A 21,769-nucleotide genomic window follows, 5' to 3' on the forward strand; every position below is an offset into this window, starting at 1 on the left:
CCCAACAGCTGTACACCAAGTGGTATGTATATATGTCTTACGTAAACTAAAATTACGTATTATTCTCCAACATAACTGTGGCATGGGACATAACCTGAGCAAACGGCATGTAATGATGCATTGATTCATGCAATGAATCTGATTATTACTTTCACAATTCCATACACTTTCCTACTGCTGTTCCTGCCCCTAACCTGAACCTTCTCCCTAACCGCTAAACTACAACTCTCTATCCATAAACATTACCCCATAAAATATAATTATTAACTCTAATCCCTCTCTCAAACCCATAATCCTGGCTCTAACCCTATCATTAACCCCTAAACCCTAAACCAGAACCATAATCCATAATCCTGTCCCTAACTCATAAACCCTAACCGAACACCTACTCTCTGCACAAAAACTAAAGATGAGGGAACCCTTAATATCCATGAACTGAAACACAAGGGAGCCCTGTGATTTGATGAAATTCTGATCTATGATGGGATACAACTCTGTAGGGACAGTAGCAGGCACAACAACAAGAGGAGTTGTGAGACGTAACACAAACAAGACGGTCTAAATAAGACAAAATAATCGGCTCTTGAATCGAATCGGGAACAATGAACGAGATGACAGCGTGCACGTGACGGGGAGACTCGTGCCGTCTGTCTCGCAAGAGCGTGTGCAGCTGGGCGCACGAGCACGTGATCAGATTGCCCCCCCCCCCCCCACCAGAGGCAGCTACGCCGGCTTTGATGGCCTCTCACAATCGACCTCGGGGACACCGGGTCGAGAAGAGCGCGCGGAGGGCCTGGGAAGGTCCGGGAAGGCGTGACGCCCCGGCGTGGAGATGTTCCCGCTTGCGCCGTGCGGCTCTGCCACGTGTTTGCTGCTCGTACCGCCGCGTGTCGTCCGACTACGATGTCCGACGTTTATTTCCGCGTGCTGGGAGCTTCTTCAGGAACTCTATATGAAACTCTACGTACTCAGCGGTGGGACCACATAGCGGTTCCACTCGGTATGGGGTGCATTCGTGATGATAACATGGCACGGGCAACGTTGGCTAGAAATCCAGAGGTAAATCTCATCGCTAGGGATTTGAAATAATGGGGCAAGTTTTTTTTATTGCTTTTCCACTTCTGTCCACCAAGCAATATAGATTGGTACAGCACAGTTATTCGATGGGTTCGGTCACATTTGAGTGAAAGGTGGGTAGTCTTACCTCTTCCAGAATGTCTGGCGAGCGTGAAAGCGGAGGCAAATACCCTCTAGGGAGTCAACGAGAGCTCCCTCTAGTGCAGACCCTTTCATCAGCAGCGGCATGAGCAGGCAATTGCAGAACTGCACATGTACCTTTAACAAAAAGTGTCACTCGCTCAGCGTGGAAATAAAACCTGCTTTGGCTGCCTCTTGTTGGAATGAAGTTGTGATCCAACATCGCAACATTTAACGAGCTCAATAGACATCCCATTCGAGTCATGCCAATCGACCTCTCTGAGGGTTTTGCCATGCTCCGTGAAGCACTTTCAAATACATGCTCTGGTCTTAAAGAGACCTCCGCACTGATTTTGGCAGAAGCTAAGCAAGGTTGAGGCTGGATAGTGCTTGGATGGGTGACCACTCCTCGCACACAGATTTTCAGTGGGCTGCTGGGGGGCCTGTACTACGTGGTGGGAAGCAAAACCATCGTTGTACTGTACTCCTACACTCTCCACCTTCACCGACCCGCACTGACCAGCGCGCTGAAGCACGGTCAAACAACCCCCACGACCTTTCGCAGGTGTGGGGAGGCCCTCACCCAGCAGTGGATTAACAAGTGGGCAGTATGCGTTTAACTGGTGTGGCCTAACCCACCTTCCGGATGATATAGGCCTCACCAGTTGAACGCTCGTGACGGACAGGAGCTTAGTATGACACATAAGAATAGGTTTTACCCTTTCTGACAATACCTATTTGTGGTGAACAAACAAACATGCTATGACAATCTCTGCATTGTCTCTGAAACTGATTGCCCTACACCAGAGTCAGGAGCCTTCGTTATGGCCTCGTCTCGCCAGTGTCAGACGAACAGTACAAGGACAATGCACGTGTCAGAGCATTTCTAGCTCGGGGAAGTACGTGTGGCTAATGCAGGCTTGATTCCTTGCGAAATGTATCTATTTGGTGTTTGAACATCTTAACACCTGTTGTATCGCCTGCAAGAGTGCAACCTATTCTTATTTTTCATACTTTGATACCGTCAAAATTGGTCCCATGGGGCGGTTGCTTTCTGACAATGCAACCCGAAGACTTGGCCGTGAGTTGCGAGGCACAGGCCGGCGGGCCACGTGAACGGCGCCACTCCACTCTGACACGACTCATTATTTGCATTATTAATGCTCGTGGTAATTGCTGTAAGTTTTAAATGAATCTGCACTGTGCAGATTGTTTGCAGTTTGCTATAGTGTAACCAGCGCGTGTCCTTTACAGCTGACAAACCTAATAGCCCAAAACATTTAATCAATTGAGCACTAATAAACAACCATCTTGTATAATGTAATGGATTTAACTTGGCAGCAGTGTATAATGCATTACGATAAATATCACCGCGTATTCAACATCCGCATGCTCATAATTATCCAGTTTGCCGACGACGCAAATTACTCCCACAGCGCTTGCTCGCTCAAGATGCCGAATGTCGCATACTCTGTCACACGGCGTTTTGTTTGTCGCCTGCCGATGTACGAGCGGGCTTCAAACGGATCTCTTGCAACACCTCCATCGGAAGCCCTGCGACAAATGTGCCGTCGCCTCCTTAACCCCGTACCCTTCAGCCGCACTTCGGATCACGTGTTTGTAAAACGAAGTGACCCAATTCGGGTCGCGTCACTCGCGCTTCCACCTCGCACGCGAACGCTTTATCCATCCACTCGACCAGAAGTATCCCTTCTTCCGTGCCAGCCACACACACCCTCTCTCGGGTGCGAACTCCACAACAACGCTCCGCACGCGCTCTCGTAGTAAACTTGAGTCGACGCGTCAGCGCTCGCAGTCGCCGAGTAACGGCGAAAAAAAGCGCCGACATCAGAAAGTGAAACCGCCTTAGAATCACGGCGCCCTTTCAAACCGCACGAGACGTGCCGAATCGAGCCCCGACGAAATCAAAACAAATCTCAACGGCAAATGAAAAAAAAAACACACGCAGATGAAGGGTGGCCCCCACCTCTATCGCCGAAGCCTTCGCTCTCGACCTCCGCGTCCTCACAGCTGCTGTACTCGGGCGTGGACGCCAGCTCTTCCTCCGAGCTGCTCACCGACTTCTGCCGCCGGCGCCCCCCCTTCCTGGCGCGGTGCGGCTTGGGCTGCGGCGGCGGGGGCCTCATGGACTCGGACTGGTCGGAGCTGAGCGAGTCGTTGCGGAGGACGCTCTCCGGCTTGCCCCGCTTGCCCTTGCGGGGACCGCCCTCCGGGTGGCCCTGCTGGGCCCCCCGCGCCTCCGACGCCCTCGCCGGCGCCCTCTCTGCGGCGCCCGGGTTCTGCCGGTCCGCCGAAGGGTTTCCGCGGTTGGGGTTTCTGAAGGGGGCCGGGTTGCCGCGAGCCGAGAGCGGGTGCTCGATCCTCTCCTCCGAGTAGGAGCGCCGGCCGCGGTAGTCGGCGGCCGCCTGCTGCCGGGCGTAGACGTCGCGCCGGTCGCCTTGCGGGGGCTGCCGAGGGTCCTCCGGGGCCTCCCCGTGCGACGGTGGCGGCGTCGGGTCGCTGAAGCGGTGCTTGTTTCGGGATCGAGCAGAATCCATGGGTGAGTGCCTTAATCCAGCCTCCTCTGCCCGCAGTCTCACCGGAGGGAAGTGAACATTGCCGGGGTCGTGCCGGTAGACGGCTTCTGGCTGCGGCTCCTGCGGCTGCTGCTGCTGATGTCTCAGGGCATCCTTTCGTTTCCAGTCCTGGCAGTGCAAAGAACGCATCGGCTATGTTACTTCCATTGCTGTTCTACTGGCGGTAGTGGGGGTGGCGCCAAGGAGGAGGTGGGCAGGCTAATGAGCAGGGTAAGGATATTAAATAATTTAAACGTCAGCATTATTATGAACAAAATAAATTGACCAAAATAACTGTTAATGCATAGATTAGCAGGCGTGGCATGATTTTAAAATAAATTAATTACTTTCGAATATAAATAGAAAAGAGTATTCTAATAGCGTAACATTCTTATTAGTTCATTTTTCAGCAGGCGAGAGAGAGAGGGAGAGAGAGAGCGAGAGAGAGAAATGAATTAAACATGCGCTGAATATCGTGCCGTGCGCGGACCGCGCTATCAGCACGTTGCCACGCCGCCGTTGTAGTCGCAAGAAGAATGGCGCACGCACCTCCTGCGGTGCCTCGATGCGCGTGGCCCTCTCCTCCTCGCAACGCCGCCGCTGCTGCTGCGGCTGCTGCTGCTGCTGGGGCTGCTGCTGCTGCCGGGGCTGCTGCGGTTGCTGGGGCTGCGGCTCCCGCAGCCGCGTCGCCTCTTTGTCTCGCGGATTCGACTCGACGCAGCGGCCGTCTGGCGCGTCCCCCCGTGCCCGGGGGCCCTCCACATTCCCCGCGGTCGGCTGCGATGAGGGATGGCCGACGACAGCCGCCTGCCGCAGATTGTTGCGAGCCTCTCGCTGCTCCAGCCCTCGCAATCCCAGCTCCCCCGCAGACACTGGCCTTCGTCTTTACATGGGCAAAGGGGCAGTGGGGAGGGGGGTGCAGGGGGGGACCAAAGACATATCAACATCACCACCACCACCACAGTAGTCATTTTATTTTAGACAATTCAGATTTTCTTCCTCGCCTGTCCCCCCCCCCCTCCCCCATCGTTCAAGCAAGAAAAAAAATCAAAGGTGAAAATAATACTTGCACTGTACGTATGGCATTGTATATGTTTACACATTTTGCATTGTGGGGGAATGGGTTTTGTCGACGGTAAAGGGCGAGCTTTGACAAGAGCTGTCGGCCTAAGGGCTGGGGGGTGGTGCCTCGTCGGTTTGCTGCCTGCCGTGATCTCGCTGCCTGCACTGCTGCACTGGGAATTTAAAACGATACCGAGTCAATATTTCAGACATCCGGTAAAACAAACAGCAAAGCAAAAAATAAATACCATGTAAAGAGAAAACAATATCTAACAAAAGAAAAACGCGAAGCCATTACATCACTTTGTCGTCGACCGCAAATGTTTGTCGGCACAGCTCACAGTTACTTGCACACCTCTGCATGGTAACACTTTATGCCGGCTTGGAACAAGGTACCAAAAGCGGTCTTTTAAATTAAGGCGCAAGCGCTCATGAAACCGACCTCTGCTGGGACATTTTGCTTGGCGCCTTGGCAGAGCCTAACGACTTACAGGCACGACAGCAGCAGCACAGGCAGCAGCACAAGCAGCAGCAGCACAAGCAGCAGCAGCACAAGCAGCAGCAGCACAAGCAGCAGCAGCACAGGCAGCAGCAGCACAAGCAGCAGCACAAGCAGCAGCAGCACAAGCAGCAGCAGCACAAGCAGCAGCAGCACAAGCAGCAGCAGCACAAGCAGCAGCACAGGCAGCAGCAGCACAAGCAGCAGCAGCACAAGCAGCAGCAGCACAAGCAGCAGCAGCACAGGCAGCAGCAGCACAAGCAGCAGCACAAGCAGCAGCAGCACAAGCAGCAGCAGCACAAGCAGCAGCAGCACAAGCAGCAGCAGCACAAGCAGCAGCACAGGCAGCAGCAGCACAGGCAGCAGCAGCACAGGCAGCAGCAGCACAGGCAGCAGCACAGGCAGCAGCAGCACAGGCAGCAGCAGCACAGGCAGCAGCAGCACAAGCAGCAGCAGCACAGGCAGCAGCAGCACAGGCAGCAGCAGCACAGGCAGCAGCACAGGCAGCAGCACAGGCAGCAGCAGCACAGGCAGCAGCACAGGCAGCAGCACAGGCAGCAGCACAAGCAGCAGCACAAGCAGCAGCAGCACAAGCAGCAGCAGCACAGGCAGCAGCACAAGCAGCAGCAGCACAGGCAGCAGCAGCACAGGCAGCAGCACAAGCAGCAGCAGCACAGGCAGCACAGGCAGCAGCAACAACACAGGCATCAACAGCAGCACAAGCAGCAGCAGCACAGGCATCAACAGCAGCACAAGCAGCAGCAGAGAGGAGCAAGTCTGGAGGCTCCATTTGTCCTGCCCGTGGCGAAACTTTGAAGGCAGCCACCTCTCCCGGCGAGCGGCGAGCTTGCTTGTTGGTATGCTGCGGCCGGCGAGGATTGCAATTGTATGACTCCTGGACGCTGGTTAGGGCGTGAGTCTCTCGTGCGCGGGTCCCAGATCTCATCAAGCGGGGCCGCAGCACCGTGCGCCACGGTAACGACCCCATACAGCAACTCTCTGCTCCTCACCTTTTCGGAGTGCGATGAAATATTGAGCAAGTGCGAAGCCTCCGGGTTTTTTTGTGTGGGGGTGGGGGGGGGGGTTGTGTTCTTGTTTGATTGTGAAGCGGTGGGCCGACAACGGTGGCGCTCTGTTTCGATCGCTCGCATCGTACATCGAAGGATCACAAGTTCAAATCCCATAGCAGGGGATGGACTGGGACCCGTCTTTTGTCATCCGTATTCAAGATCAAGATGTCATCATGGCCAAAACCATCGATGCCACCAAAGCCGTCGATTATCCCGCATATCGATGAAACAATGCACCCGATTCGTGCAATGTGCTCGCTTTATAATTTGTGTTTGTTATTATTATCTCAGGAGTGTTTTCTACCTTCTGATCTCTGCTTTCCAGATTGCGTCAATACAATTAGTGTCACTTTGTGGCGGGGTAAATGGGAACTTTCCACTTCAGGTTCAGGGATATGAAAGGCAGTGGCGTAGGGTGGCGTAGGGCACGAGCCCACGTTCAAGGAAAGATATGCCACCGACCCTCCCGAAAGACGATGGTCCGAGACGTCTCATTTCATATCGTCATTGCATTGCGAGTGACAATGGTCTTGTCCAGCTGGTGGGCCTGCCCTGGTGCAGCTGCACTTCCTGCCACACGTGATAGCTATGTCACTCAGGGAGATAATCACTTTCAACAAGTAGGCTTTCCTGACCAATATTATCCATAATAAAGGTGTTTTTGCTCGATCGCAGGTTTAACGACGCATTCAAATGTACGCAATTTAAACGAACAACAAAACTTTATCGTGGAGATAATCACCAATCACACGCTCACACGAGCGGGAGACCTTGACCCCTGTTGCGGTGAAGAAGTAAGAAGCGACGCGCCGCACCTGTCTGCCACGGGGTCGTTCCTCGTCCGCAGCTGCGGCGCGCCACCTTCGCCACCGCCACCACCACCGCCGTTGTTGTTGAGCGCCGTGCAGGCGGCGTCGCGGTTGTCCGGCTGCTGGGGCTCGAGCACGACGCGCTCCTTGTCCCGCGCGCTCAGCTGGTACTGCGACTGCGACCGCTCCGTCAGCCCGGCGCGTAGCCCCGGCTGAGCCTCGGGACCGCTGCCCACCAGGAGGCCGTCTAGGCGGCCCAGAGGCTGCTGGTTGTGGAACAGGGTCCCCGACTTGACCAGGAGGTCCTGCTGCTTCCGGCACCGTGTGCAGAGCCACATTACCTGCTAACATTCCAAACGAGACTTTGAGCCCAGCGTGGAGAAAGACCATGACCGGATTGCTCTCGGTTTTCACCAGTTGTGCCGTTTAGAGCTGCAAGGTGTTTTCGGGTTGCACCACGTGGTGTTTGGCACGAGGTCTCGATACTCTTTGGTTCTTTCGGTAAAGTCACGTAGGTGAAAAAAATAATGGAAATAACTAAATAAAATCACGACGTTTCGGAGGCAACACAAGCTTTCGTCATCAGGTGGAACAGCCACAGCAAAACACTCACTAAAGTGATTTTGCTGTGGCTGTTCCACCTGATGACGGAAGCTTGTGTTGCCCCCGAAACGTCGTGAATTAATTTAGTAATTTTTATTCTTTTATTTTATTATTATTTAAAATTTTCTACCTACGTGACTTTACCGAAAGAACCAAAGAGTATGGATCCTTGCAGTCACGAAAACTTCAAATCTAGAACGATGTCTCGATGTTTTTGCTCCACGTGCTGGGAGCTTCAGGAACGCGATGTTCGGTATTCACTTCCTGAAAAAGCTCCCAGCACGCAGAGCAAACTCCAGACATCATGATGTCCACCATTTATGATGTGTTGATGTCCACCGCTTGTCACACGGCTAGTTTCACGTGACCTATGAATCTGGTGACACATCTTTTGGTGACAATTGTATTGTTTATTACTAATGAAACTCAAACCAAGTGAAACCGCTTCACAATCAGTTTCTGAAGACGCTCCAGCGTGTGGAGCGAAACGTCGGGACATTTTGCTTCAAGCAAAGCGCGGCGTAACCAGAAAGCGCAATGGAGACACCACAAATTGCAGCAGCAGGCAACCGAGGTCCGCCATCAACACAGTGGAGACTCAACGCACGCTCGCGTTTCGTTGTTGAACTCGAAATAGGCAAAGGACCATCGCAGTCATTTGCACATTTTGTTGTTGACCACTAAAATCTGCCCCAGTGTCTCCTCGTTATCTCTGCATAGCTTGTCGCCGTGGATTTAGTTCATCAACCCAGGTGAGAGCCCGTTCTGACACGAACGCAACACGTTCAGCTCAGAACGCAGCACCCACAGGGCCTCGCTCCGCCGTTCTCTCCCTCTGTCACGGCAGACGGAATGTGGAGCTAGACCTCCATGCGGTGGTGGCATAAGTTCGATTCCCAGCGGTGGCCAACATCAGTGGCGGTGCTGGGTGCCCTGATCTGCCCCCCGAAGGCCCCCCACACCATTCGCTACCCCCTACTGACCGGCGTGGTGAAGTATGGTCAAACAACCCCCATACGTAACATGGCTTTCAGCGAGCAGTTAACGAACATCTGTGTATATATGCACACACGTAGCCGAAAAATAACTCTGCATTCTACATGTTACGCATTATATCCCCGCCCTTATTAACTTGATTATCGCTACAAAGCACTGACGCCCGGACACACACAAACACCACATCGTGGATCGTGGTATTTAAACTTTACCATCGATGCATATCATTTGTTTTATAACGTGCTTCATTACGGGAGAGACCTTAAATGTCACACAAGGGTGCGTGCTGCTGGTGCAAGCAAATTTCAGCCCCAGGGTAACAAACAACAACTTCACTCTGAATTGAACGCGTCGGCTTTACTTGAGGCTTTACTGTGGCTGCAGGGACATCGTCATGAAATTGGCTATTAACGTTCTGCAAGGTACAAGGCAGTGGCGGTGCTAGACGCGAACCAGACAAGAGCGCAGGGCCCCAAGTAGCACAAGCAGCCCCAGATTCATTAAGTAATAGGTGTGCACCTATTATTTTAATAAGTATCAGGATACTATATTCAAATCCTAATGAACTCAACCAGCTAATGTCTACATCTATTCCTCTGATTTCACTACACCTCAAATTTTGTCTACATTTAATTAATCGCCTTACATCTCTCTCTATCTCTAGTTGACGTCTCCTCTTCGGTCATATTCTCGCTAGCGTTGTACACATTGACCGGCGGGGTGTTGGGCGGCTCCCAATGAAGCCTCCGCACCACCGCTGGACAGAGCGCAGGCAGCGCGAAGTTGGCACCGAGACGCCTCGCGGCCCGGAGCGCCTTTGATTTGGGCGCGTGCCACGCGCGGTGCGTGGCCACGAGGGCGGGCGGCCGCAAGCAACGACGACGACGACAAACACAAAGAGGGAGGCTTCGTACGCGGCGTTGAATCATCTCGCTTCCGACGCCAGCAGACGAGAGCATGAATCACTTGGGATTGGCGCGTAGGCGCGCGCCCGGTCGTGTCGTTTCTGCTGATCGTGCCCCAATGAAATCCCACCGCAGCAGCAGCAGCAGCACCATTTTGTACGAATCGACTTCGGGTTACCGGCGACAGCGATGGGGAAAAAAGGGTGGAAGGGGTCGCTATTCTGGTACTTCAGGCACTGGGCGTTTTTAAGCAGAAAATACGCAGGGAAATAATGAATTACTTCCGTCTGCAAATTTAAATGTGCATAATGCATCGGAGGCAGCGCAGTGCGTTACTGAATATCGTCAAGCAGTTGGGGAATGACGGCAAAAACATAATTTGGCTGGCAAAGCTCTGAGTCGAATTTTTCCGTCTGATGTTTCTATGCCTTTAATGTGTTGGCAGGAAGATGAGTAAATGATGTGATTCTACATGTAGCACCGCTGCTCCCAGTTCCTACCTTCATGTGAGTCTAAATAAAAGATGACAGCGAAGGTGAGGACACGTCAAGAACACAGGGAGAGTCGCTCACGGACACGAGCTGAGCACACGCGTCTCACGGGGCTGAACGCACGCGTCACGAGGCTGAACGCACGTGTCACGAGGCTGAACGCACGCGTCACGAGGCTGAACGCACGCATCACGAGGCTGAACGCACGTGTCACGAGGCTGAACGCACGTGTCACGAGGCTGAACGCACGTGTCACGAGGCTGAACGCACGTGTCACGGAGCTGAACGCACGTGTCACGAGGCTGAACGCACGTGTCACGAGGCTGAACGCACGTGTCACGAGGCTGAACGCACGCATCACGAGGCTGAACGCACGCGTCACGAGGCTGAACGCACGTGTCACGAGGCTGAACGCACGCATCACGAGGCTGAACGCACGTGTCACGAGGCTGAACGCACGTGTCACGAGGCTGAACGCACGTGTCACGAGGCTGAACGCACGTGTCACGGAGCTGAACGCACGTGTCACGAGGCTGAACGCACGTGTCACGAGGCTGAACGCACGTGTCACGAGGCTGAACGCACGTGTCACGAGGCTGAACGCACGTGTCACGGGGCTGAACGCACGTGTCACGGAGGTGAACGCACGTGTCACGAGGCTGAACGCACGTGTCACGAGGCTGAACGCACGTGTCACGAGGCTGAACGCACGTGTCACGGGGCTGAACGCACGTGTCACGAGGCTGAACGCACGCGTCACGGAGCTGAACGCACGTGTCACGAGGCTGAACGCACGTGTCACGGGGCTGAACGCACGTGTCACGGAGGTGAACGCACGTGTCACGAGGCTGAACGCACGTGTCACGGGGCTGAACGCACGTGTCACGGGGCTGAACGCACGTGTCACGGAGCTGAACGCACGTGTCACGAGGCTGAACGCACGTGTCACGAGGCTGAACGCACGTGTCACGGAGCTGAACGCACGTGTCACGAGGCTGAACGCACGTGTCACGAGGCTGAACGCACGTGTCACGAGGCTGAACGCACGTGTCACGGAGCTGAACGCACGTGTCACGAGGCTGAACGCACGTGTCACGGGGCTGAACGCACGTGTCACGAGGCTGAACGCACGTGTCACGAGGCTGAACGCACGTGTCACGGGGCTGAACGCACGTGTCACGAGGCTGAACGCACGTGTCACGAGGCTGAACGCACGTGTCACGAGGCTGAACGCACGTGTCACGGAGCTGAACGCACGTGTCACGGATCTGAACGCACGTGTCACGGGGCTGAACGCACGTGTCACGAGGCTGAACGCACGTGTCACGGGGCTGAACGCACGTGTCACGGAGCTGAACGCACGTGTCACGAGGCTGAACGCACGTGTCACGGAGCTGAACGCACGTGTCACGGAGCTGAACGCACGCGTCACGAGCTGAACGCACGTGTCTCACGGGGCTGAACGCACGTGTCACGAGGTTGAGCGCACGTGTCACGGGGCTGAACGCACGTGTCACGAGGCTGAACGCACGTGTCACGGAGCTGAACGCACGTGTCACGGAGCTGAACGCACGCGTCACGAGCTGAACGCACGTGTCTCACGGGGCTGAACGCACGTGTCACGAGGTTGAGCGCACGTGTCACGAGGTTGAGCGCACGTGTCACGAGGTTGAGCGCACGTGTCACGAGGCTGAACGCACGTGTCACGAGGCTGAACGCACGTGTCACGAGGTTGAGCGCACGTGTCACGAGGCTGAACGCACGTGTCACGAGGCTGAACGCACGTGTCACGGAGCTGAACGCACGTGTCACGGGGCTGAGTTCGTGATTCGCTGAACTTTACAATGCCGAGGATTTCTTACGTATACAAGAGGAATTTCATTGGATTTTGATCAATTTCACAGGTTCATAATTGTGTTTTTACCCACAGCACTTTGTTGCGGGCATCCGTTTCACGATTATATGACATGTTTGACAGCCGCTATGGTAGATTTATAACTGATTTTTTAATTGATGAAAGATTGAGTCATAATTGCACGATTGTGATAATGTGTAAACATTTAGTAAATAGGTCCATGGACATCTAACACATGACTTGGAACAAAAGCTCAAGGTGGTGCATAGGCACATGGAGAGATGCATGCTTGGAATTAGGCTGACAGGAAAAACACATGCGGATTACGCAAGTTAGATGCAGCATCTTCACAGTTAAGAAAAGTAAGTGGGCATCGACATGACGCTTTAATCGAAGGATTGATGGCTACTGGTCGAGACTAGAGACAGAGTGGAAGCCGAAGGAAGAGGCACAAGAGGATGTCTACCACAGATGGAGCGATGAAAGTGTCTTGTATGCAGGTGCTAGGTGGATTGTTGCATCACCAGATGATGGGGAATGGTGACCGCTTAGAGAGGACTTCACCCAGCAGAAGACAGGTCAAGGCTGACGATGATGTTGATAAGATCAAAGGTTCACCACCAACAGCATTATTGTCATTGATATAAACACAATCCACTGCAACCAAATGTTTTAATATTTAGAATATTAATCAAGGTCACAAAGCTCTAACATTTACAGTATTTGAATTTCACATTCACAAAATCATTACAAAAAAAATGTTTCGTAAAGGTACCAAAGCAGATTTTTTGTCCATTCATCAATTTTAAAAGAGATTCCTTATTGAGTTGGCACTAAAGTGAGCGTGCAAAAAATAACTCGTGATTTGTTTGATATTTTAAGAGGTGCATTTTATGTATTTATTTCAGTTGAACTTTTTTTGCACCGTACATAGCCAACCATGATCATTGACGGTGTGCGTGAAGGGATAACAAACTCAACATAAAAAGCAGTTCTAGAGAATTTAGCCGTGGCATGGTGTGGGGAGAACATGCAAAAGATAGAGACAACGTATTGACTGCGAGGTAAAGTAAGTGGTCGTGGGCAGGACGCATCACTGGACGGAATGATGGATGGTGGTCAAGACGAATATCGGAATGGCGGCCAAAGGCGTGAACGTGGTCGTTAGTACGTCCAGCATGTACACGGAGCGACGAATTCAGCTCGTGTGCACGTGCTAGACGGACTGTCACGTCGCACGATCGTGAGAGATGGTGACGGCTTGGGGGAGGCCTGCATCCGGTAGTGGATGGATAATTGGCGGACGATGATTAACGGTGTGGGGAAAGAGAAGATGTTGGGGAAAGAGGGATTGACTGACCGTGCCGGGCCGCAGAGCGAATCGGAAACCGCAGCGTGCACAGAAGCGCGTTTGGCAGTAGGAGCAAACGTTGCCGCAGCCCTCGGCAAATTTGGTCTTGTGGCAGATGCCACAGGTTGGGGCCTCATCCTTCTGCTCGATGGTCCCCAGCTGCTTCTTGCCATCGTCGCCAATCTTCTTGATCTGCTCCTTGTAGCTCTCGATCTGCTGCTGAAATCTCCTAAACAGTGGTGGGGGGCGACATTTCCGGACTATTATTATTATCTGGCATCATTAATTTAACACAGATGCAACGTTTGTGCCTTTCCGTGGGCGCGCGTGTCTTGGCGGCGCATCAGAATTCCGGCACGGTAGTTGGAACAATCGGCACATTTCTTAAATCCACCCCCGCCTGGATCCACCCAGAAGTATGAATGGATACATCACAGCGAGTCGACCGGGAGTTCACGAGCGGTGGGGCAAAGCGTGAGTACTCTCCCCGTACGCAAAATATCCTCTCGAATGGCTGTAGAGTTCCCTGTAGTGGAGGCCCTTCCGGCAGCAGTGGCATGAACAGGCAATTTCAGGGCTGCGCCTTTTTCTAGTATCGAAATTCACTCTCACGAGAATTGAGATTGAAGCAAAATGTACAGCCAGACTGACCAACCAGAAACAAGTGCATGGCTCTTCCGAGTTCTGGTTACACAAAACCCAAAGCAGAGTGCAGCCTTGTGGCGTGTGTTGTTTTAATTGAGAGATTTTCCCGGATTCCCAACAAGTGCTCTCAGCGAACACTTCAGAGCCGCTAGTTCAAGCGCTGGGTGCTTCAGAGACTAAATGTGCCATCTGCTCTGCGCCTCTTTTCACCGCCATGCCTCCACAAAGAGGAATTTTTGTGAGGATCGTGGAGGTCACGTGATGGTGCTTCATCACTGAAATGCAGTTCGGCTTTCTGGCCAGTTTGTTAATATATTTGGAAATAAATGCGTCAAACGTTTACCCCACAGGATCCTTTAGGTCACTCCAGCGTGCAATATAACATACGTTCCCTCGAAAAAAATAAGTTGAAAAATACGTTTCATTGGGTTTAAAACACAGATATATTTCCACCAATAGGGTAATGTCCATTGGATCCTCTAGGTCAGTGCGGAGTCATCTAGAAGAGCACTCCTCTCAACAGTGGGCTAGGGCCATCACCTGACCTCGCTTTCTAAGATCGTTCTCTTTTTTGTGGCAGCTGCTTTCCTGAGAAATCTGTCAGTCTTCCCGGGACATTAAAAGTCCCATTTATTTTCAATTACATAATAATACACCACACAAGTCAATGCATTCACGCATTAATTCCCCCTCCCCCCTTTGCTGGTATTGTGAGATACTCGTCTAATCCGTGAGATATGCCGTCCTTTTTTACCTCGGAGGTGGAACGCCTACAGTGGACGTATACAGCGTGTGGCCACAACAAAGTGGAATGCTTTACAAAAACAAATGTGGATTGTTGTTGTTGTGGGGGGCGTCTCTGAGCTCAGAGACGATGCGAGACGGGGTGCAAGTGCCATCCTACATTGGTGCGGACTCACTGACACCCGCAGTGATGAGTGAGGAAACACACCTGTTGACAATGGTGGTGCTTGCAAGTAGCGGTAATTTAGTCGGCATTTAAAAAAAAAGTGTCCGGTCTTTGTGTAAGTCAGCGACAATCTGTGCAATTTTAGTCGAGTCAAAGTCTTTGGAGTCCGTGCCATCGTGTTCTTAGTCTAGTCGGCTGAAGCAGTCACATATTTAGTGAAACACCCTTTAGTTTTTCACTACTGGCATCTCCCCCTCGCCCCAAACAGTGTCTGGTCAGCCAATCAGTAAACTCGGTACATATTTTCACGCACATAGACTGTACAGCATCCCAACTTTCAAATTATCAACGCAATGCGGTCTCTGAAAACTTTACTAAATGTCGTCTCGTCAGTCAGTCACGCGTTTTGTCTTAGTGGGCAATCGTAGTCATCACACGCAGTGCCGGATTATCCTCGTAGCAAAAGTAGCTACATATGCTACGGGCCCCGCACTAAATGCGTTCAAGCTATCAATTCCGGTTCAGTGATTCTGCACTTGCTCTATTACTATAGTACTACACTGCCTTCAACTTTTACGAACGACCGGGTGTTTAAGGTGAGCGATTTGTTGTATTATCTGGCTGTATAGCAAGTGAAAAAATACAATTACTTTACTATGCAAGTAGAAAAATTGTGTTTTAATATTTACGTGGTTTTTTTTTATTTAGGGCCCCTTTATAACAACATATGCTACAGGCCCCGCACTACCTTCATCCGGCACTGATCACACGTGATGCTTTTTGTCCCCTCATCGTCGCAGTTGACATATTTTCGTTCACTAAATCCGTCACACGGCTCGCGACAAAATGTTTAACCAGCACAGGAGTCTGTCCACTTTTGTCTCACCCTCTCTGTGTGCCCCCCTGTATCCATCCTCCTGGTTATTATAAACCAATGTGCACCCCTGTATCCATCCTCCTGATTATTATAAACCAATGTGCCCCCCTGTATCCATTCTCCTGGTTATTATAAACCAATGTGCCCCCCTGTATCCATTCTCCTGGTTATTATAAACCAATGTGCACCCCTGTATCCATTCTCCTGGTTATTATAAACCAATGTGCCCCCCTGTATCCATCCTCCTGATTATTATAAACCAATGTGCACCCCTGTATCCATCTTCCTGGTTATTATATAGCAATGTGTACCCCTGTATCCATCCTCCTGATTATTATAAACCAAATATAATTTTCTCTCTGCTGCCACGAGGGGTCGCTGCCATTTAGAGACAAAATTGGCTGCAATTGCATGGACAAATCAGTTGGGTTCACTGTTAGAAACCACAGCCGTTTTATACTTTCCCCGTGAGCATGTAATAGCCCATCCCTCAATGTGCCGGATCACAGTACCGTACGGCTGATTACCATCACGACTACCATCATGTGCATTGCAACCCACGGTATATTTAACCGTACAGTGTAACAAATACAGTGCTGGAATACGCCTGCTATTTCCCGTCTGGGTCTGGTGGTGATGACACGTGTAATTTCCGCTGGGTAAGGTTTGCGTGAGATGCTGGTCTGCCAACGCATCTCCAGAGATTCGCTGAGCTATATTTACATCGAGCAAACTCGCAGTGGTTGTGGGGAGGTGGGCCACAGTGCCATCCTTTATTTTGTAACTTAACAATTCTCCATGACGACGCTCGATGATTCGTCTGTTTTACATTGCCGTTTTGTTATAGTATTGCATCAAACTAGGTAGTTGCCCATTACTAGGATCTATCAGTTCACCAGCACTGGTTCAAGCAAGCCTGACTGCTGATGGCACACTGAATGTCGAAAGCGGTCATGAGTTTGTGTATGTTGAAAAAGGCGCTGCTGATAAGATGCCTTCCCAGAAAACCGTGCGGCTGACGGGATGTGTGAACTATACTTTAATTTTACATGTAGAGAAAGACACATGTGGGAAGGAGGTGTGTTTAATAAATACATTATTTATTATGTTATCATGTATCGTGCCATTTGTTGTGCAGTTTTTTTTGGCTATGCCGCTTTGGACGCTGCCACGATGTAAATGGTAAGCGGCGGGTTGGACTTTCAATCCAGAGGTCGTCGGTTCGATCTGCCAGCGCAGCAGCTGAAACAGCAGTGGAAGTTTCTGAAGACCCCCACGCCTACGCCCATTCCCATCTCTTCAAAGAAACGGCAAACTTTCTGCTGCTTGACCCAAGACCCAAATTGCGATACCTGGAAGCTACCAAAAAAGCGGAGGTATTTCCCATGCAATGGCAAAAGGGCATTTTAGTTGCTAAATTCACAATGTGGCCATATAGCAAAGTAGTTGAACCATGCATGGCTTGGGCAGGTCGTGATTCAGAAGGTTGCCAATGCCTACCCGCATGGGTTTCACCCTCGATTTGTCGTGCCTTCTTGCAGGCAATGCCAAAATTCATATTTTAGAGCGACTCTCTCAAGCTCTCTCTCGTGGAGGCCATCCCGCCAGCAGTGACGTGAGTGAGTAATTGCAGGGCTGTACCTTGACCTTTTTTCGTTGATGCTGCTTAGTATGTGTGTGGACAAAAGAACGGCGTGTGTTTGTCTGCGTGTGCATGCGCTGTCATTTGATGCAGCCTGTAAAAGTCCACTGATACACGGTGGCTTGGAAGTTAGAGCCAAAGTAATTTACTCAGGATTACAGGAAGCATGCCTCAGCGCATTTAAAAGAATTGGGGAGCTTTTCAATTTTATGAAAGTATTGCCGAGAAAGAGACCAGAACAATAACACGTAATCGTAGCGCGGTTACAGTAGTTGCGTGCGTGTTAACCAGCCGACGTGGACAACCATTAGCGATATTGTTTGGGTTGGGGCCAGGCATTGGCCATGGCAGGCATGCACACCGCCTGGGTGGGTCTACAAGCAACCTTCCAGCGCCAACACAATAATACTGATTACATCTATTGAACTGGCAGGGACCTCATCGATTTCCTACGGCATTGCCTGCAAGAAGGCACGAAAAATCGAGGGTGAAACCCATGCGGGTAGGCATTGGCAACCTTCTGAATCACGACCTGCCCAAGCCATGCATGGTTCAACTACTTTGTTATATTATGGGAACCTCATTTGCCAGTAAAAATATGATAATTGGTTCTTTACCCTTCTATCTGGCAACAAAACTGACACCTGGTGTCAGTTTTGTTGGCAACAAAACTGACAGGTGTCAGTTTTGTTGCCAGATAGAAGGGTAAAGAACCAATTATCATACTTTGCTATATGGCCACATTGTGAATTTAGCAACTAAAATGCCCTTTTGCCATTGCATGGGAAATACCTCCGCTTTTTTGGTAGCTTCCAGGTATCGCAATTTTGGTCTTGGGTCAAGCAGCAGAAAGTTTGCCGTTTGTTGCAGACATTTATGGTTCGGGGAAAGTAGCCGCCCTGGTCAATACTGTGGGTGTATTGACGCGAGTATATGCCTTCTGCTTCGGAGTGGACGTTAAAGATCCCGTGACGTTATGAGAAAGAGAGTAGACCATCTGTACCGGTTTAATGGCCCAAATTTGAAAATGACTTGCAAATCGACAAATTTGGTAAAACGATATCGCAACATCGCATCCTGTTGTGAAACCACTATAGACGATACCTGCCTGTGAAACACAGGGCCTTCGTGATATCCTTGCATTGTAAGAATGATGTGAATAGCAAATGTACTCGTGGTTTGATTTTATTTTCTGACGCATCTTCCTTTTTCCGTCTCCTATGACCAGTCTAAAAACAAGGCTGTTTAACCGTTCATGTCTTGGCCACTCTGATTATGATATCCCTCAACCTCTTGCCCAGTCCTCAATCAAACAGGTCAGACGGTCGTGGTTTAAGCCCACCCGGTATGCTATATTCTGAATCTAAAACGAGTTAGGTTTTTTTTTCAGTTGGAGAGTGAGTACATTTGGTGATTTGTAATAGTATGGGTTATGTTCTAACTCAAGTAGAAGTCTTGAGACTACTGTTCCCGCAGATTTGTGGCAAGAAAAGCAAGCTTAGGTACTGCTATCCACAACCCTAACCCCAATCTTAAACCAGAACCCACAAAAAGCAGTATCCCTTCATATTTAATCAACTTAATCCCAAAATAAGTTTTGTAATTTGATGAAAATAACATCTGTGGGGACTGTAATAGTGCCAGAAACTATGTCTCCTTCCCGACTCTGTGGCGACGGTTGTCACTTGTGAAGTTAGGAGGCCCCATTCATTATTTGTGGGAATAATCGCTCCACACCGCCTGGGAAGCTCTTGCACTCACACATAAACCGTATTGGGCGTGTGTCATTGACGTGCCTTATCAAAGTTAGCACACCACGCAGAAGAGCTCATTTCTACTTATGTATTTGCTACGGGGGAGCAGTAGCACAGTGGTTAGCGCCGTGCGCCGTCAACGTAGCGACCGGAGTTCAATTCCCGGCCACGGCTAACATCAGTGACACGTGACATCTGAAACGACCCTGGGCCCTGCACGTGCACCAAGCCACGCTGACCAGTGTGGTGCATGGATGATCAACCCACGTGACTGTTCAGGGCATGGGGAGGCCTTCGTCCAGCAGTGGAATGAAAAGGACTGTAAATTATGTTGCGTGCCACTGCATATATGTAGTGACAAACTTTAGGCGTTTCTTAATTACAATAGAATGCATGTTCAAGAATTACACGTAATCATTAACTCTCATTGGTCAGTTTTGACCTGCTCTTTTTGCAGTGTGATTGGTAACTACATTTATTTATTCAGTTAATTGGTTAATTTTTTTTATATAAAAATTTTCGATACAGTACGTTGATAATTTTTATATTTTTCATCGTAAAATATTTTTAAAAAATACCTTGATTGAACTGACATTTGTGACATACTTAAAATAACCATGTCTGCCATCTGGCAAGGGCAATTATCTCAATCATTAAACCCATTTCTTGCAGAGATACATAGTCGACCATTATAGATGTACTCTGATAAGTCAGTTCACACCACACTTGTCAACACCTATCTTTCTCCCAATTTCCCGAAGCAATTATCTAAAATCTAAAATAACCAAAAACTCCGTATGTATGCGTGCATTAATGTTCACGTGAAATATTGGGGACAGTCAGTCTTTTCAACATTACAGTATTATCTATTTTTTGAAATATTTTAATTGTGCAGACATCGAGTGTAGACATTGTATTAACCTTACACATATACTATGTGTCTAACAATTTGATGTAATTCGTACTGTTTCTTGCCAATATTTATAATTTCCAGAACAATATGCAAATCATTAAATCGTGTTAACATCAATTGCTTTTTGTAATGCCCCAGATTGTTACGTTGTGTGAGTTGAAATTGACTGCAAGTTACAACAAAAAAAACACCGTCCCATCAATTTTTACAATATATATTTGTATGCACATGAACGCACGAAAACACTGAAATTAGCATTAATATGATTCAAATGCCACAGTGACAGAGATGGTTTAAACATTTTCATGCATTCCCCACGCATTTAAAAACACTGCACACAACTCCGGCACATTTATTGTGAAAATGATATCAAGGAAATGCGCCTGAGACGATGAAAATTATACGTGGCATTGAATTGTTGTGCAAGGCGTATGCACTGTGATATTATAAGTAGCAATGCATTGTTGTACAAGGCGTATGTACCGAGATCATACTACAGTACGTGGCATTGAATTGCTGTCCAAGGCGTATGTGAGATAATATGCTGTCCAAGGCGTATGTGAGATAATAATTATAATTAATAATAATGCGTGGCATTGAAATGTTGTACAAGGCGTATGCCCTGGATTCACAGCTGGGAGCACACACACAGACACAGCGTGCCACTGATTCATGCTGACAGTGCCTGTGTGCAGCCCTGGACTGTATGTCACTAGGCCCAAAGCCTGCTTTACAGGCAGCACGGCCAGTGCGCTCAACTGGCTTGCAGTTCCCGATGGACATTTAAACACAATGACGACGACGACGATGATGATGACAATGACAACACGAGGCGTGCGTTCAAGCGGGGATGCGGGATAGCGCTCACTTACCCGGCGTTAAAGCATTGTTTCAGGTTGAGACTCAGAGGCAGCATTTTTTTCCAACGGGATTATTTTGCCGGTATTCTCACGCGTCCCGACACAAGAGAGCCGCCGCACTCAGGGGCTTCAGGGATGCGCGCGACTAAAGAGCCCCCCACTCGGTTTGCACATTCAAATGACCAAGGGAGACTTCGATATCTGGGGGAGGGGGACCAGGGGGGGAGGGGAGGGGTGGTTGCAGGAAACAAAAAAATCTGGGGCCACTGAGCGCCAGGAATAAGAATGAGAGAATTGTTAAGGGGTGAGCGCGTCTATCCAGCCATCCCTGCAAATGTGCCTTTGTGGAGCACGCTTTGACCCCAGCAGGGCTCCTGCGTAGTCGTCACGTTCCCGAGCCACCCACTCAGCGGCTGAGACGTAGTGCGGTTCAATCAACACACGGCGCTGGCCGGGTTCATTCACAAAGTGCCGCACGCTGCCTTCATGAATGAGATCTCGCCTCCCGATCGGAGTTGCGACGCTCACGGACAGAGGAACGGGACCTCGACCCTGTAGGTCTGTGTGGTGGGGAAGCGTTTTGGGGATGTCGCAGGATTTAAACAAAACGAGTCGGCGTTCAATGCTGACTCACGAGAAGAAGTCAGAATGCCGCCGTGCGAAGTGATTACTGCAGATGGTGCTTCGTTGTTTTAAAGCTGTATCGCATGGCTCTCCACTACTGTGGTATGTTGAAGCTGTGTGCTCATGTTGT

The 21,769-nt window shown here is 50.3% G+C and overlaps 1 protein-coding gene across 1 annotated transcript in view; it reads right to left on the reverse strand.

The window, feature by feature from the left end:
* LOC144946588 (regulating synaptic membrane exocytosis protein 2-like) overlaps positions 1–21,340 on the reverse strand; it is a 79,624-nt gene extending 58,284 nt beyond the window's left edge. Inside the window, 5 exon segments of the mRNA XM_078875607.1 lie at positions 3,185–3,902; positions 4,323–4,656; positions 7,220–7,557; positions 13,424–13,643; positions 21,028–21,340. Coding sequence (XP_078731733.1) covers positions 3,185–3,902; positions 4,323–4,656; positions 7,220–7,557; positions 13,424–13,643; positions 21,028–21,071 — 1,654 coding nt within the window. The 5' untranslated portion in view covers positions 21,072–21,340.
* Positions 21,341–21,769: the final 429 nt, after the last annotated feature.

This window comes from Lampetra fluviatilis, chromosome 2, assembly GCF_964198595.1.
Source record: "Lampetra fluviatilis chromosome 2, kcLamFluv1.1, whole genome shotgun sequence".
NCBI lineage: Eukaryota > Metazoa > Chordata > Hyperoartia > Petromyzontiformes > Petromyzontidae > Lampetra > Lampetra fluviatilis.